This window comes from Salvia miltiorrhiza, chromosome 5 (genome assembly GCF_028751815.1).
Source record: "Salvia miltiorrhiza cultivar Shanhuang (shh) chromosome 5, IMPLAD_Smil_shh, whole genome shotgun sequence".
Taxonomy (NCBI): Eukaryota; Viridiplantae; Streptophyta; class Magnoliopsida; order Lamiales; family Lamiaceae; genus Salvia; species Salvia miltiorrhiza.
In genome coordinates this window covers 25,351,771-25,368,106 of record NC_080391.1, presented here as the reverse complement: position 1 = coordinate 25,368,106, position 16,336 = coordinate 25,351,771, and the positions used below count along the sequence as shown (strand labels likewise).

The 16,336-nt window shown below is 36.5% G+C and overlaps 2 protein-coding genes and 1 long non-coding RNA gene across 6 annotated transcripts; 1 reads left to right on the top strand and 2 right to left on the bottom strand.

Moving 5' to 3' along the window:
* Positions 1-776: 776 nt before the first annotated feature.
* On the bottom strand, positions 777-4,129 carry LOC131024244 (uncharacterized). The gene is made up of 3 exons (XR_009101704.1): positions 3,660-4,129; positions 1,491-1,550; positions 777-988 (listed from the first exon to the last, which is right to left on the bottom strand). It is a non-coding gene; the product is annotated as an uncharacterized LOC131024244 (long non-coding RNA).
* A 1,351-nt stretch (positions 4,130-5,480) lies between these two features.
* Positions 5,481-7,643, top strand: LOC131024242 (probable pectinesterase 67). Its single transcript, XM_057953763.1, has 5 exons — positions 5,481-5,937; positions 6,523-6,685; positions 6,758-6,964; positions 7,053-7,300; positions 7,378-7,643. The coding sequence occupies exons 1-5, from the start codon at positions 5,690-5,692 to the stop codon at positions 7,529-7,531; spliced, it is 1,020 nt and encodes a 339-aa protein (XP_057809746.1). The 5' UTR covers positions 5,481-5,689; the 3' UTR covers positions 7,532-7,643.
* A 20-nt stretch (positions 7,644-7,663) lies between these two features.
* On the bottom strand, positions 7,664-13,674 carry LOC131024241 (uncharacterized). Of its 4 annotated transcripts, none has more exons than XR_009101703.1 (15): positions 13,518-13,674; positions 12,747-13,403; positions 11,911-12,331; positions 11,187-11,835; positions 10,902-10,942; positions 10,466-10,534; positions 9,943-10,043; positions 9,660-9,738; positions 9,403-9,501; positions 9,253-9,321; positions 9,121-9,170; positions 8,930-9,011; positions 8,758-8,852; positions 7,986-8,238; positions 7,664-7,895 (listed from the first exon to the last, which is right to left on the bottom strand). XR_009101703.1 is itself a non-coding variant. In XM_057953762.1 (15 exons), the coding sequence occupies exons 3-15, from the start codon at positions 13,106-13,108 to the stop codon at positions 8,118-8,120; spliced, it is 2,238 nt and encodes a 745-aa protein (XP_057809745.1). In that variant the 5' UTR covers positions 13,109-13,192; positions 13,268-13,403; positions 13,518-13,674; the 3' UTR covers positions 7,664-8,117. The 4 variants fall into 4 exon arrangements, 3 of the variants coding, with proteins under 3 accessions (XP_057809745.1, XP_057809743.1, XP_057809744.1); XM_057953762.1 differs by having other exon boundaries at positions 7,664-8,238; positions 12,747-13,192; positions 13,268-13,403; XM_057953760.1 differs by having other exon boundaries at positions 7,664-8,238.
* Between the last annotated feature and the right edge of the window lie 2,662 nt (positions 13,675-16,336).

Sequence of the window (16,336 nt, the reverse complement as noted above, 5' to 3'; positions counted from 1 at the left end):
GGTTGGACGTGATTATTTTGCTCATCAATTCAAGTTCTTCTTTTATTTTCTTCTTCACGTTTTATTTACTTTATTATGAGTTCTAGCTAATTTCTTTTATTTCAGCAATGATTAGGGAAGCATTAGCAATATTATTGTGTGAGATCTATTTTGTTCTTATGCTTTATTTTATGCTTGCATATATGATTCTCTTTGTTTATCGATATTAATTGTTTTAATCCATTAGGTAGTGCACAATATTTAATGGGTTAGAATTAATTATACAACCAATTGAATCAGTCATGCGTAATCGTGGTTTAGATTTGATTAATGGTAAATTGACATTAGGGTCAAGGGAAAAACAGTCTTAATTCAATAATCCCGCGTCAGAGTTTATTGGTTTTGAATCGGGTTTCTATAGAAATTAATGTTGTCGACTCATTAAATCTATAGAGCGTCTCTTACGGTTGTCAGTCGATTAGGGTAGTAATTAGTGAAGCGTCAAACGTCTTCTTGATTACCGAATAATTAAGGAGAAATAAGATCACATCAGAAGCATCTTCGGTGGTTATAACTGGTTTGCTTGCATGAATTAAAGTTATATTTGCATCAATGATCAGAATAATTAAGCTAGTGTGGACTTAATTGATTGCTGGAATTCTGTCACGACCGGACCTAATTAAGGATAATTAAGCCGGGGAAACCGTGACTAATGGAGGGAGATTAGAAGCGGGGTAGAAAGGGGAATAATCAAACAAGAAAGGATCGTATTTCATCAATGTTAACACCTTGGATATTTATAATATAACGGAGTTTTAGTCGTATAGACTCAAATAACTAGTAAATTCGGATAACTCCGACTTATCCAAAATAACATAAAACTTCTGAGTACGCAGCGGAATACGGTTCTGATTACATGTATGAAGACATGTAACCCTAGAGTTCATTAATACATAATAAGACAAAAGAGTCTCGCTCGCCACTTCATCACCATCGGCAGCTGCTCAACCTGCACATTTAGAAATATATGCAGGGCTTGAGTACAAAAGTACTCAGTGGGCACATATGCCTAAGTATAAAAATACATGCTTCAAAACTGTAAATTGTCATGCCATCATAAACAGTACAGCAAGGGAGTTTTTCGCTAAAAGGCCCAAGCTTACTAAATTCATTTGTGATTCTTAAAGTTCGACTGCAGTCTAAGTTCTGTAATCTATCATATCTGGAACTGTGTGCCGGAGAGGTGGCCACCTCTCACGGTCACTTGACCGGCCAACCCGCTAGATGACTCACGGTCACTGGTGTACACTAGCCCTGGCAGGATAGCTATCAACTGCTCAGGACCCGAATTCGATTGCATAATAAAAGTCACATCAGATAGATATCATACTGAAATTTAAATATTTTATGGCAAGACAATATTTGAAATAACTTCAATTAATTTAGTCATGAAATAACTTGCTTGAACGTAACATTTAAACTCATTTGATATATATGAAAGTAATGCCCACCTGATAGTAATTTTCTGTGATACAAAAGCTCCTCAACAGATTATCAATCTCGCCCTTGACCTTTATTACGAGAATATATGTACATATATAAGATATTTGCTCGAATAAAAAAAAATCCTCAAATGAGAATGTGTATTTAACTATGCATGATCCTTATGCATGAATTATTATTCTGAAATAATAATCAGGGAATTTCTATTGTTAATCCAAGCTATCGGATTTAAATAAAAACTAAGTTTCGTCTCATGAAGCCGGATAATTAATAAAAATTAATCCGTTCTCTTAGGGTGTTCTAATCCGCCAATTAAATAAACCTTGCTCCTCGTAGTCAATAGAAAATAAATACTTCAACTTATTCACTTTATAATCTCATAATTAATCGGGCTTAATAAATAAGAACAAGTAATGTTATAAAATTTAAAAAAAAATAAAATAAAATAAAAAGGCTCAACATAAGGCACATAAGAATCACAATCAAACATCATCAAAACATGCTCTGTTTTTACACTGACTCAACTTCAAAATTTAATCTGTTCTGACTCCGACATCGCCTGGACTCGAGACTCATACCGAAAGAAAGATCTTCGAGTCTAGTTTCATATAAAAAAAAGTAGAGTCGAAAACTCCAAGTGGTTTGAGAGATATGACGTTTTTACCACGATCTACCATGTTCGGTAGTTTTGAACAATCGAAAACTTGGATTTTTGAAAAATAGTAAACGTTGTCAAACTGGGCTCAACTTTGGTGGATATCTAGCTAACACAATAAGGTTAATACCATAAAAATTTGGAAAGCTATATCACACAGGAAGCTACTGAAATAAATGACTCTTTCATCTGTTCTCTGAAATTCTCGGTAGTAATGTGCAGTTTAGGTTTCGCATTTTAAAGAAGTATCAAACGAAGTTGGAATGGCTTGAAATTTTACCAGGGTACTCAAGACTCATGTAGGGACTTGCTATAAAATTTTCAAAGCTGTTAGACATCAACAAACCGTCGATCACAGTAAGTCAGTAGGCCTACGAAATTCATATTTATAAGTCCTTAAAATAATTTATATAAATCAAGAAATAAGAGTTTAATCCCAAAAATATTCATTAAAAGTCCATCATAATTTAAATAAATAACGGACCTCATTTAAAATAAATAGTCCCAAACTTGTTACGCACATATACTAAATCTTTCACGAAACATCCTTTAAAATAAACTTTGATACATAGAAAATAATTCAACAACTTGAGCTCTTAAGGGTTTGTTTTACAACAGACACCAAATCTACCTCGGATCTCCAAATGAGGCTCAAAAAGACATTCTGGAAACTAGACATTTCAAGGATAATTCTCCAATTTGAATCGAATGAAAAACAATTCAAACGAGCAAGATATGCCCTCTCAAAGATGGGTATTTAACAAGCAAAAATCTGAAAATTTCATATTTCCAGATTACAACCAAGTCAGTGGGCTTTCTTTAAAAATTCATATCTCCCTTTACAAAACTCCACTGGGAACCCCAAAGGTCAATCTGGAAACTAGGGAGAGATCATAACACTCTCCAGTTGGATTTACTCTAAGAACCTTCATGGTTTGGAAGATATGACTATCTAAAGTTCAGTGCACAAAAAGAGTTCAAATTTGGCAGATTCAGAACATAAATCGGAAAAACCACTTTAGGCTTCACCAAAAATTCTAAAACTGAACAAGTAAGTTCCCAACATGTCAGTGAATATTCAGTAGAAAGATAGGCTTGAGAATCAAATATTTAAGTCGGCCTTTTCCACCTCAAAGTCGTAGGTTTGTAAAATCTACTGGATGGTACATGGAATAAGAACTAGATTTCAAGAATTTATACCGGTTGTTTCCCTTACTCAAAAATGGTGAGGCCGATGTCAAAAGAAAGATACGGGAGTCTAGAGTGACATATTCAAGTTTCAAAGGTTTTCACCGATTGAAACTTTACTTATGATCTCCAAAAGATTGTTTACCAAAAATGTATTCCAGATGGGCAGTGATGTTTACAAATTCATAAATAAATCATGCGAGCTCTAAATATTCTGAAATTTTACCAAAATATAGAAAACGTATGAAAGATGATACACAATTAATTTGAGAATTTTTGGGAACCGTTTGGATGATATGCAACCGAATTCAAAATAAAGAAGCTTAGTATATACCTCTTCAAGTTACAATTTGGAGTTGGAGGAAACTCTCTCTCCCTTTCTCAACTTCTTCTACACGTTTTGGTGAGGGAAGAAAAGACTTGATGGCTGGAACAATATGTGTTGTTGCATAATTGAGTAGTGGAGAAAATGGTGGTGAAAGTGGTGGGGAAAATGGTGGTGAAAGTCAAAAAGTAGATTTAGTGGTAAAATGAAGTGGGGAACAAAATTAATGGAAAGAAAAAGAGAAGAAAAAGAAAGAAAAAAAAAATGTAGAGGAGAATTATTGATGTATTTTCTCTGTCTCGGTGATTCTGTAACTGTAAGATGGATCGCGTGCTCGTATCTGCTTGATACTGTTTATTTAAATAATTCTCGTATTTCGACATGTGATTTCTCGCTTAAATCGATAAATTATAAAATGAATCTAAATTAAATCCGTAGATTTAATTCGTTTGTTGTTCTAATATTTAAATTAAATCCGCAGATTTAATTAACTCACGAGTCAGAAATAATTCACGACCTGAGTAAAAATAAAATCAAATTCCATCTCGCTTAAATAAATAACGTGACTTTGCTAAGTCAGTTATAACTCTGAAATAATATCATTGATTGCTTTAACAATATAAATTCAGGATCATAAGCTGAATTCATATCAGGATAATAACCGTTTTCATTCACTGATGAACAAAAATAAACACTCATTACTGGATTTAAAATATATAAAAGAGCGGGTCACTACAAATTCTTTTATTAATTGTTAGAATTTCTATTTATTCTTTAGGATTAGAACCATTGCAATTATTTTGAATTTTATTTATTTATTTCTATTTCAGTATTTTCATATTTTCCCTTAAATCTCGTTTGTTTAGTTACCTTGCAGGTTGAATTTTAGGAGAATTCTCACCGATCCCTTGGGAGACGATTTTGTTTGCTACTGTCTACGTAGTATGGGCATACCGACTGACTGTCGGATATTTTTGGTGTAAAACGACGCACCAATTGTCCATAAATAGAATAGTGACCCATTTGACAACTCTTGTTTGGATCTCTGATCTAATTTGATTAAAGTGTCATTAAAGACAAAATTTACATATAATCCAAATAGAAAAACTCACCTTGACGTACAAATGCGCGGCGCCATACTTTCTTTTTGCAAAAATCTTGTCGACTTCTTCAAATGCTCTACCAGCATTCTTGAAAACAAACAGCATATGTAGGTGGTTTCAATCTACTCTACGATGCAAATTTAAATTTAAAATAGACGACAAATTTACAATGCAAAATTAATAAACTTATAATTAAAAAGTATATGTCATATTTATTAAAAACAACATTTTAACGTCAATAGTAATTTATTTAAATAATAAAAAATAAAAAAGTATATATTATATTTATTAAAAACAACATTTTAACGACGCGTCAATGGTAATTTATTTAAATAATAAAAAATAAATAATTTATTAACGACGCCGCAACGACGAATAAGTTAAAAAATAATAAAAGAATAAATTACTACATACAAATATCTTTTCGTCGAGAAACCATCGTTAAGATTGAGTTTCTCGAAAACTTAGATTGTTCGTGGTTAATTTTCATAACGAATCGCGTCTTTTCTTGTAATATGTTCATATATATATATATATATATATATATGGAATATCATAATGTTTCTACATAAGATATTAACGGAGGGCAATCCCCCAACAAAAAAAAAAAATCCACAAATCAAGGATTGCACAACCAATCAAAACAACACTCTTTTTCTTGACCTTCCATTACTTGGTGTTTATTTGGACAAAATTTAATGTCAACACATGATATCCACAATTATGTTTCATGAAACAAGAATTAAATTTAATAAAAGCTACGCTCAGAAATAGATGGATAACTTTTAGTAAATCACTCTTTTTTTTTTCCTCATAATAATCCCATCTTTTCTTCATAAAATTGATAGTTCTTTTGCAGTCATTTTAGATAAATCCAGTTTAACATTGTACAATACCAGAAATGTGAAAAAAGGGGAGAAAAAAAGATTGAAAATCATGCATTTACCTCGCCTCTCTATATTTATTATTGTCACATTATTCATTTTCTTGGATTTTGTACATGGCTTCTCCAACAATAAGGCGATTGATTCTGAAATCTTGACCGAAAACATTCGATCAAATCGAACAATAACCGTTGATGCAACTGGAAAAGGGGATTTCAAATCTGTGCAGGCTGCCGTTGATCATGTCCCAAGTAGGAATTCTAAATGGATTATGATTCATATTTCCAAGGGAGAATATAGGTAATTTGTTTGCTTTGTATCACGTTTTAGTCGAGCCCATTGTATAAAGTTTTCCTCATGTTGTTTCATATGTGTAGTTTATGGGATATTTCACAGAAATATAGTTTCTTCCGCCCCTTCCACCCCATAAGAAAGAATGATGTATAACATGTCTTCCTTGTCATTTGGGGCTTAATTGATGAAACTGCAATTTATTGAATTTTTAATCATGAATTTAAAAAATATATTGTGTATCTTCCTTATCATATTAGGCGTTCCAGTGGATGAAATGATATATGACTTTTTAATGATTGATTTGAAGTATACGAAAACATTTCTAGTCAATATGTCACAAGTTATGTGACTTTTTTGATAGTATGATGTACGAGACAAATGTTGTGTGGCCTAATTGGTTAAATGACAAATTTTTGACTCTTTAATCATGAGTTCGAATTATACAAATATTGCACGCACATATGTGCAACAAAACATAGGCGGTCTTTTTGAACACATGACTGAACTCTTAGGTCGAAATGTTTTATGCTTACCTACGTACAATATAAGTTAGATGTATTGTTGTTTGAAATCTCGAATATGTTTGTTTAGGGAAAAGGTAAAAGTACCTCATAACAAGCCTTATATTTTCATGAGGGGTGAAGGAAGAGGGAAGACATCGATTGTGTGGTCTCGAAGCTCAGCCGACGACTATGAGTCCGCCACTTTTAAAGTTGAAGCCAAAAATTTCATCGCATTTGGCATCACCTTCAAGGTATGAACCTTGAATAAATTTTTATGCCTATATATGAAATTCGAACATAAAAATTGAATGCCTACGCAACAGAACGCAGCTCCAACCGGCATCAGCCACACAAAACAGAACAAAGCAGTGGCAACAGTGGTAGGGGCAGACAAGGCTGCATTCTACCATTGTTCATTCATCAGCAACCACAACACCCTCTTCGACTCGAGGGGCCGCCACTACTATGGCGGCTGCTACGTCCAGGGCTCCGTCGACCTCATTTTCGGACACGGCCAGTCCATGTTCTACGTAAGCGTTTTCATTTTGAGTAGTATCAATCAAACAAGAAGCCATGTCATAAAATAGAGGACTCTGTTTTTGTTTATCCTCCTTGTAGGGATGTGATGTTTTCGTGGTTCCGAACTTGAAATCGGAGATTAAGGGTTCGATTGCGGCTAGCCATAGGCAGAGAGGAAACGCGAGCAGCGGATTCGTGTTTGTGAATAGTAAAGTGTATGGTGTTGGTGATGTGTATTTAGGTAGGGCTAAAGGGACACATTCTAGAGTAGTTTTTGCAGACTCATACTTGTCAAAGAGTGTTCTCTCCCATGGATGGACAGATTGGAGCTATCCACATAGTAAAGAGTAAGAATGCTTGTATTGATTTCCTAGTTTTACGTGTGTGTGTTGGACATTTCTGACGCTGCTGAAATTTGAAACAGAAACCTACACCTAGCAGAATATAACTGTCATGGACCGGGTTCTGCTTCCAAGAACCGGACCAATTGGTCCAAGCAACTGAGCTATCAAGAGGCTTTGCACTTCATCACCATTGATTTCATCAAAGGAAGGGAATGGCTCCCTGCATGGCTGTGAAATCGACCAACCACCCATTTTTGTTGATATATGTGATATGCCGCTGCTCAACTTACCTCTAAGCAGCTACTAAATACATTTCATTTGTATATTATAAAGGGAAATTACTATACGCAATAATTAGTGTGTCCATTAACTAACGACGTAATATAATAATATCGAAATCTATCGATTCCCAACATCCAAAATTCCACCATTTATATTCACATTTTCGTTATTTTCACCACTAAACGAAGAAACAAACATGCATGAAAATTTCACTATCTTACGCTTCACCACAATCTCAATCTTTTCAACCTTAACTGAGCCTCAGATTCCAGCTTGATTCAGATAAAATGGCGCCAGATCACAGTAACATAAACTCCTGTAACATACAAAATCACCATCAATAATATCTCAGTCAAAACAGGCTGAGAAATAAAGAACGAGAGACGGGGCATCAAACAGAGGATACAGTAGCTGCCTCAAGATGCCTTAATCCGACACCACAAGCGAATGCAGAGCGGCCACTGGCTATCGTGTCGTCATCTGCTTGTGATTGTAGAAGCAAAAGTTCTTTGTAGACGCACTTCGACTGCCTCCACAGTTATTTCTGGGCAGCATCTCCAGAACCAGCACGCTCGGCTTGATGTTGGATTGCACATCGTCTCTGCATGTCTTTTAGCTGGTCGACTAGTTCTTGGAATGAAGGGCGGGATCGTGGTTCGCTGTAAATCAGAAAACATCAAAATCTTAGTTTTCTAGATCTAGCAACAAAAGATCTTATCACCATTTAGGTACAAAATATAACTTTCCATTAGTAATTCTATTACAGTTATTGAATCATCAATGCTAATTCAACATCAACATATGTACTTCAGTTTCAAGCTTATTGTAGAATATGTAGTTAAACAAAATTGGATATAATTAACATGTTTTTCTAGTTTTTTATTTGTTTATGAATATGAAATTCTCAAGGTATATGCGCGAAACACAAGCTACAAATTAATCTAGTACTTCATCTATTTCCCTTCAAATACCCCAAAACTCAAAATATATTCAATCCGTTCAAATAGAAGTTAAAAGAGGGTATTTTTGAACGGCCCTGTGTAAGTATGATATTACCCTAAATCAGATAGTCGAATTATCTTTTGTTTCTAGAGATGGATTTAAGGTGATCAATAATACTTAAATGTCGCCCACCCTTTAGATAGAGAAAAATACACGTGTCATCAACAAAAACACACCTGCTCCAGCAGCTCTGTATAATAGAAGCCCATTGTGCATCGACGTTGTTTGGTATATCCAAGCGTTGGTTCATGAAGCCCACAGCTCCAATAACCTGCAAATGTTAAAGAAATTGGTCATGCAATAATTGTGCTTGCCTCACGTATTTCTTAAGAATTGACTGCTACATACCTGCATTGAATTGAGGTTCTCCCATGGAATCTTTAGGGTTACAAGTTCCCAGAGTATCACACCGAAGCTGTATATGTCAGACCTGATCACCTCAAAAAGAAGCAGAATATGTTAGGGTTGTGAAGGCTCATTCACGTTGTCAATGTGTATATTCTATAACAGATGTAAGTGAACTATTGACTTAGACATACTTTTCGTCTGCAGGTTCGTTACGAAGAATTTCAGGAGCCATCCACTGAGGCTGCATTACAGAAGCAGTGTGAAAGTTGTAGACTAAAGGGAAGCTTCGATAATGGGAAAATTTATGAGTGTTAGTAACATACTGTTCCTTTTCCTGTCTTTGTCGACAAATAAGTCTCATGTTTTAGGCGTGATAGACCAAAATCACCGACCTGTCATATTCGTTTGGAGTCATTCTAAATACTAAAAAACAAGATAAATGGAATCAATGCAATAAGTAGCTAAAATCTGACCTTAACAGTCCAGTTCCTGTCCACTAGAAGATTCGAAGACTTCAAATCACGATGGACGATAGGAGGATTGTAATGATGAAGATAATTCATACCTCGTGCCTGTAAAACACAAACACAATTTTCAGAATATAGCAGAGTGATAATTGTGTAACAACTTTTTCCCTCCAGAAAATAGGTAAAACTAGAGTTCACTAGCAGCATAAAAAGGGTAAAATCGAACAAAAGATACTAAATGCATCGACTTGAATGATTCTTACTATATCCAAAGCCATGTGAACGCGCCTTCTCAATTCTAATTTTGATGCACTCTTCTGCAATAGCCGGAACAGACTTCCACTGCATAAAATAAAAATAAAATAAAATAAAAAATATAAATAGCACACATGTTTCTGAACAGAAAATGATAAAATATGAAGTAAAGACACTCGGAGAAATCCAATTAAGTGTGTGGAAGAAGGGGAACCACAAGCTCATAAACTACTTCCTAAAATACAAGTTCAGAATTGAAAATAGGCAGAGTACAGCACAAATAAAAGATACCGAGGAAGAAACTCTGTTACAATGCCAAGACGTTCGAGAGACATAACTGCACCCATGAATAGGAGAATATTTGGATGCCGAAGTCTTTTCATAAGTGACACCTTCAAAGAAAATAGAGAATCTATTAAGGACATGCTTGACAGATATGTAATTACTCGTCTCTTTTACTCTTTATTCCTTTTTCTCTGTAGTCTTGGGAAGAATTTCAATAAACTTAAAAATGGATCTTCAGCCACTCCAGAATGGTGAGTCCAAAATTTACATAATTTTTTGGTGGAATTGACAACAGCAGGACAACTTATTTGTTAACATTTATATTATCAACCGTAACAAAGCATACTAGCACTAAACTAAACGTGATAGCTAACAAGGAGAACAGTATCTAGAACTGGAGCTTCTTTTACAATAAACGAGTATATTGAAGAAATCCTAGCATTTAATTATTTATTTGCAAAAAGAATCAAAGTAACTTTTAAGAGAATTTGTTCGAATTCTATCAGAGCAACACAAGTATGATACTGACCTCCTGTCTGAAGGATGATATCACGTCATCAGAATATTCTTGCCTGGAGAATACCTTGACCGCAACATCCTGCAGTACATGAGGATCATACTATTACTTCAGGAGATTGAGAATTTTGTCAGTGACGGTAGACCTTCTAAAGGTAAAGCTCGAAGAAATGTTAGGGAAGTTTGTTTGATTATGTGTTTGTTGTCAAATCTTTATTCATGACTTGTTATTGTGTACTCAAGGTTGAGTAAAAGGGGCAGAGGTACCACCACTAACTGATAACTATGCAGAGAGAATAATTGTATGTGCTTCATCTACTCATAATCCCTATTTGTATGCACAGAGTCTCACTATTTTAGTCTTCTTTTTACTCTCTCTCTCTCTCTCTCTCGGGGTTGGGGGAAGGTGATTAAGAGGATACTTCTACAAGAAGAGCGAAAGAACATACTGATCCATACCACAGAGCATGATATACAGTCCCGCAAGAACCTGCATTCATTTATTAAAAGAAATTGATACGAGTGAGAGGTGGGCAAGAAGAAGGATAACTATGTAGGAAACAATAGCAGATAAATATAATCTTGTTATTTAATTGATCATAGAACTTAGAACTTAATTTCATCAAAGTTGGCTGCAATGTCTATAAATAAGCTTTGCATATCGCAATCCAGAATCACCATCTTTTTTTTTCTTTTTTCTGAGAGGAAGAATCACCATCTTTAAGATTACTAACCTTGTCCAATTTGCTCACCAATAGTCAAGTCTTCCCACAAAATTTCATAATCCAAAGAATCGATATCCACATCAAGTTTATTAACAGTGCTGCTGCTGGTGCTACCACCACTACTGGCACTGCTTGTGCTGTTAACATTAATAGAAGAGGACCAGGACCCTATAGCCTCATTATTAGTTGTTCGATTGGTTTCAGTACACGGACTTTCTTGCTTGAATTCGGTGGATGCACTCTTTTGCTTCTCTGATTCATTCTCTTGGTCATTCTGTACCCATGGCCAAACAAAACGAGAAGCTTTCAGATTCAGATCTGATCCCTCACGTTCTTTTTCTTTCCATGGCCACGCCAAACCCTTTTTGCCCATCCACGCCTCTGCCTTTGAGGAAAGGATCTTAGAAATCGGATGTTTTTTTTCACTCTCATCACCAGAATCTCTTGATGGTTTACTAGGAGAGTCTTCCCACCGAGAGAAAACTCCAAGTGTATCTCCTCTTGGAGTACTAGCACCACCAGAAGCTCCATCATCCCGATGTTCAGCCTCCGAGAAGCCATGATTGGGGTGATTAACATCCCAGCTGCCACCTTCGTAATCCGAGTAGCTCTCTGCAGGCCTCATTTTTGACTTAACCTTGTTGCTTACTTTAGAAGCCTATTAGAGATATCGATGAAGTTAATATACACAATAAAAATGATTTTCACACAAATCAAAGAAGTGGAATCTCACCAAATTTGAAATCTTGGAGGCAATTGCTACTTGTAGAGGCTGCTGAGGATCAAGATCAAGTTTGCCAGAAGTGATGCTTCTCGGCCTGCTAAAATTTGAAACATTATCCCAGCAGCTCCTTTGAGCCGCCATCATTACAGCCTTTGCTTCTTCAAAAGGTCTAGTATCATTCGTGACACATATAACTCCGAGGTACAGACCAGCATCATCATAGAAAGGGGTATTAGTTGCAACAATCGAAAACCTTTCTCCTGTCTTGGCCTTAACTGGAAACTGTCCGGTCCAATTCTCACCCATACCCACACGACGCAAAATCTCAGAACCTGCGCCATGGTCTCGAGGATCTGTCAATAACTCGAGAACATCACTCCCAATAGCCTCCTCAGAAGAATATCCAAAAAGTTCTTCAGCCCTTCTATTCCTGCTCCAAATCAAAGACATTCGTTTATGTATCAAATAAACACAGCTCCTCTTCAACTTCCGCAATCGAAATCCAAACACAACAACATGCCAAAGACCTGTAAACTCAGTCTCATATTTTCAAATTATCAAAAAATTCTTTACATTGCAACACAAGCAAACATAAATAAGCCATAACTATTCCACTAAGACACTAATTAACAAAATGTTCAATCTCACATTCTCAAATTATCAAAAGATTCTTTAGACTGCAACACAACCAAAGTTAATCAAGAAAAGCCATAGCCATAACCAGTTCATTAAGACATTAAATATTTAATTAAAAAAAAGTAGGAAAAATACAAAAACAAGCATCCATTGATCAAAATGCATTTATCAAAAGATGATAAGTTTAGCAAAATTCAACCTAAACTAACCAGTAAATTAGCCGATGATCTGGACCTACTATATGGATCGTCTGCCCCATTGACTGCAATATGTTCACATACTGCTTATCCGTAAAATTAACCGCCGCCGGCTCGCCGGCCGCACCCCCCAACGTCCCCCTGTGACGGCTCTCTCTCTGCAGCGGCGATGAATGCCGAAACGACGCAGAACCCTTCTTCCACGCCACAGCTGCGCCGCCGTCCGCGACGTCGTCGACTCTCGACCGTGGAGACCTCTGCGGCGAAATCGACTGCGACCTCTGCCTCTGATGGTAATCAGCGGCCACAATCTTAGCTGCCGCCGGTGAAGCCATGAGCTGCGACATCTCCTGCTTCAAACGGACCTGCCCCATTTCCAATTCCTGAATCTTCTTCAGCAGCTCCTCCGTCAGCAGTGGCGCGGCCGCTGCGGAAGCTGATTCAGCTGTGCTGCTCCTCTTCATAGGAGCAAAATTCTCAGAAACCCTTAAAATTCAAAAGCTCCAGAAACCTTAGCAAAAGCAGAACTCAACCTGCAAAACTAATGCCGCACCAGCAAAATTCCCTCAAAACTCTTCGCACCGTTTCCCCACTTTCCCTCTCTCCCTCTCTCTAGGAATAACTTCAATAATGGATCCATGACTGAGATCACTGGAATTTTCCTTGCTCCTGAAAGGGATTTTTCCCTTTTTAATTATATTTTTCTATACAGACTACGTGCTCATGCCAATTACACAATTTAACGCAATGCACAACTTGAATTAAACAAAGAAAAATTATGACCTTTGAAGGATTATAGAGCATCAATCTTTTGGCCTCCTTCGCTTGATTATCTCTCGCCCAACTCTTTTGTAGCTTAGGCTGCTTACTTCTCTCTCTCTCTTTCTCTTCCTCAAAACTAAATTGGCTCCATTTCTTTGAGCTCAGGCTTGCAGGCGGTTCTCGAGTTAGTTGTCGTAATGCACAGAATCGACCGCCAAAGCCTAGTCCCAATCTCAAATTAGGAGCGTGTACACACGCTCTATAACCGCCAATCGTATTTTTGATTAGTCAATTTAGCTGTATGAGCGTGAGAGCCACGAATGGGGTGTTGACGAGTGAGGATAATTTCTTTTGCCTCCTTTTTCCTTTTTGTTTTGGAAAGGCGTAAATTAAATTATTAAAGAATTAAATTATTAAAGGTGTAATTGCCCCTAAATAGATAAACTTTCACATATTTCTCGAATTGCACCCAATCTTTAGATTCTGCCCCACATGCAATACATAAACTTTGAGATTCTTCTATTTTTTCCCATGGCATCGAAAACCACTAATTGGAGAGATGATGTGGCTGCTAGAAAACACACGTGGATTCGCCGGTGACACGTGGATTCCTACTTGAAAAAAAAAATTAAGTTTTAATTTCTTTTCTCATCCCTAATTTCCCTAAAATTCACCCTCTCCAACAAAAAAATTCGACTGCCCTAAAATTCACCATCTCCAGCCATAATTTCCCCAAGCAGTTTACCCTCTCCATCTCTGCTTTTTCCCTCTCCATCTGCTCGGCCAAGAGAGCGCCGCCACCAGGGACGTCTGCTTATGTGCTCGCGCATTTTACCCTCTCCAGCCCTAATTTCCCTCTCTATCTCTGCTCGGCCAAGAGAGCGCCGCCACCAGGAAGAGCGCTGCCACCAAGGAGAGCTGCCTCTGTGCTCGCGTCGACCAGTGAGCAGAACTTCGGTTAGCTCGCATCTGTCTTTTGCTAAGTTTATGTGAATTGTTTTCTTAATAGATGAAACTAATTCTTGCTCGAAATGTGAATTGTTTTCTTAATTTCTTCGAAAGCTTTTGTTAATCAATTTCCCTTGTCCTCTTCTTCAAGATAGAAGGGAGCTCTTTTCATCGTCTTCTTCAAAGTTTGAATAATGTCTAACTATTCGAGTTCAAGTAATTCAATTGGGCGTCAGAAATTGTGTGAGCATGGTATTCCAACGATTGAGGAAACCTCACACACTCAGAAGAATCCGGAAAGAAGATTCTACTATTGTTCTAGAAGGGAGGTAATTTCATCTATTGATGTTGTGTTTGATTTCTTACTATAATTATTTGAGTATTGATGTTGTGTTCTTAAATTGTTCTAGTGGAATTATTGTGGGTTGTGGAAATGGGCTGATCCTTAGCTAAGCTCATACTACAAGTTGTGCTTCAACAATATTAAAAACGAAAGGGATAAATTGGTAGAGCAACTAAACTGCAGAACGATGTTGTTGGAAATGAAGAGTAGAGAAATCCGAGCTAAAGCTGAAGAAGCAGATGCAATAAAGCTAAGATTTGATGAGACAAATGCCGAGCTTCAAGATTTGAAGAAGAATAAAGAAAAACTAGAATGGAAAGTAAAGTGTATGCAGTTGATTGTACTCGTTTGTGTATTTTGTGTTTTGGTTAAGTCTTTGTAGTTTTTGTGTAGTCGTAGTAGAAGTAATAGCTCTATTATGTAATGGATGATCTATTTGTTTTTGACCATGTTAATTTTTGGATTGTCATTAACTTTGATCAGCACATGGTCTCCCCCTATTCCCGAAAACCTTCCTCCCAAATTAATAAAAATTTTACTGTAATGATCTATGGCAGAGAGTAATATGTCACGAACATGGTTGGGGAAGGTGAGAATTTAGCTATAACCGGAAGCGCAACTCTGCTCCTATGCGCTGCTCCGCCCCTATGCACTGCTCTTCTTTCTAATCTCCAAGATTACATTTTTATATTACAATTTCACTTTAAAAATCACAAAAATAGTGATATCATCTAGATCTATTACATAATAACAGACATTCATCCCAGAATTAATAAATACGTACTGCTATGCTGCAAAGGTAAAGTTAAATATTTGCAAAAACATAAAAGAATAGCTAATAAAAAAGATGTCAAAGAGACACGAATGCTTTCATCACAAAATCCAGGCCAATAAACCCAAACTTCAGCAGTACTCTTCCTAAATATTACAAACTCAAACCAAAACAGAGCAAAACTATGCATCAAAATAAAGTTGGATAGCATATCGGATTTCAAGTCATCAAATGTAGTTGGCTTTGAAAGTCTGGATAGCAAACTAAGGTTTATAACACATCCAAAAACAAATTGGAATTGCATCTACACTCTCGGCGCATTATCACTAGCATTGATACTCTCTTGTGTAGAGTGAAAGTCCCGATTAGCATGGATATTATCTGCATTTCTCCCTAAATTTGCTGCATTTCCTATTCCCCTGCCACGATTGACATGATGCACTCTCCTTTGAAATGGAGCAGTAGTGTAGATATTCCCCGTACCTTCAGCAACAACTACTCCAACACCTCTTCTTGCAAAATTTCTTTCTCTTGCTATTATTGATGCTTCATTTGCCTGAGGTGTGCTCCTTGGCCTGCGATTTGCATTGGACGTGCCTGCTGCATCATCCTTTGGTTTACATGGCCTTCCCCTTTTCCCCTGAATTGTGAATATACAACATGATTTAGCAAATTCAGTTTTCGAATATAGTTAGAAAATGAATTAGTAAAGACATACCTTTTCTTTGTTTGGAGGGACAATTGGATCATTGTTACAGCTTCTCTTGTTATGACCAA

Excerpts from the sequence above, each read along its gene's own strand:
- LOC131024242 (XM_057953763.1), top strand. The coding sequence starts at position 5,690 with ATGCATTTACCTCGCCTCTCTATATTTATTATTGTCACATTATTCATT. Across the intron at positions 5,938-6,522 it reads ATTTCCAAGGGAGAATATAG|GGAAAAGGTAAAAGTACCTC; the intron begins GTAATTTGTTTG and ends ATGTTTGTTTAG. Across the intron at positions 6,965-7,052 it reads ACGGCCAGTCCATGTTCTAC|GGATGTGATGTTTTCGTGGT; the intron begins GTAAGCGTTTTC and ends TCCTCCTTGTAG.
- LOC131024241 (XM_057953760.1), bottom strand. The coding sequence starts at position 13,198 with ATGAAGAGGAGCAGCACAGCTGAATCAGCTTCCGCAGCGGCCGCGCCA. Across the intron at positions 8,853-8,929 it reads AGAACCTCAATTCAATGCAG|GTTATTGGAGCTGTGGGCTT; the intron begins GTATGTAGCAGT and ends TAACATTTGCAG. Across the intron at positions 8,239-8,757 it reads ATACAGAGCTGCTGGAGCAG|CGAACCACGATCCCGCCCTT; the intron begins GTGTGTTTTTGT and ends TCTGATTTACAG.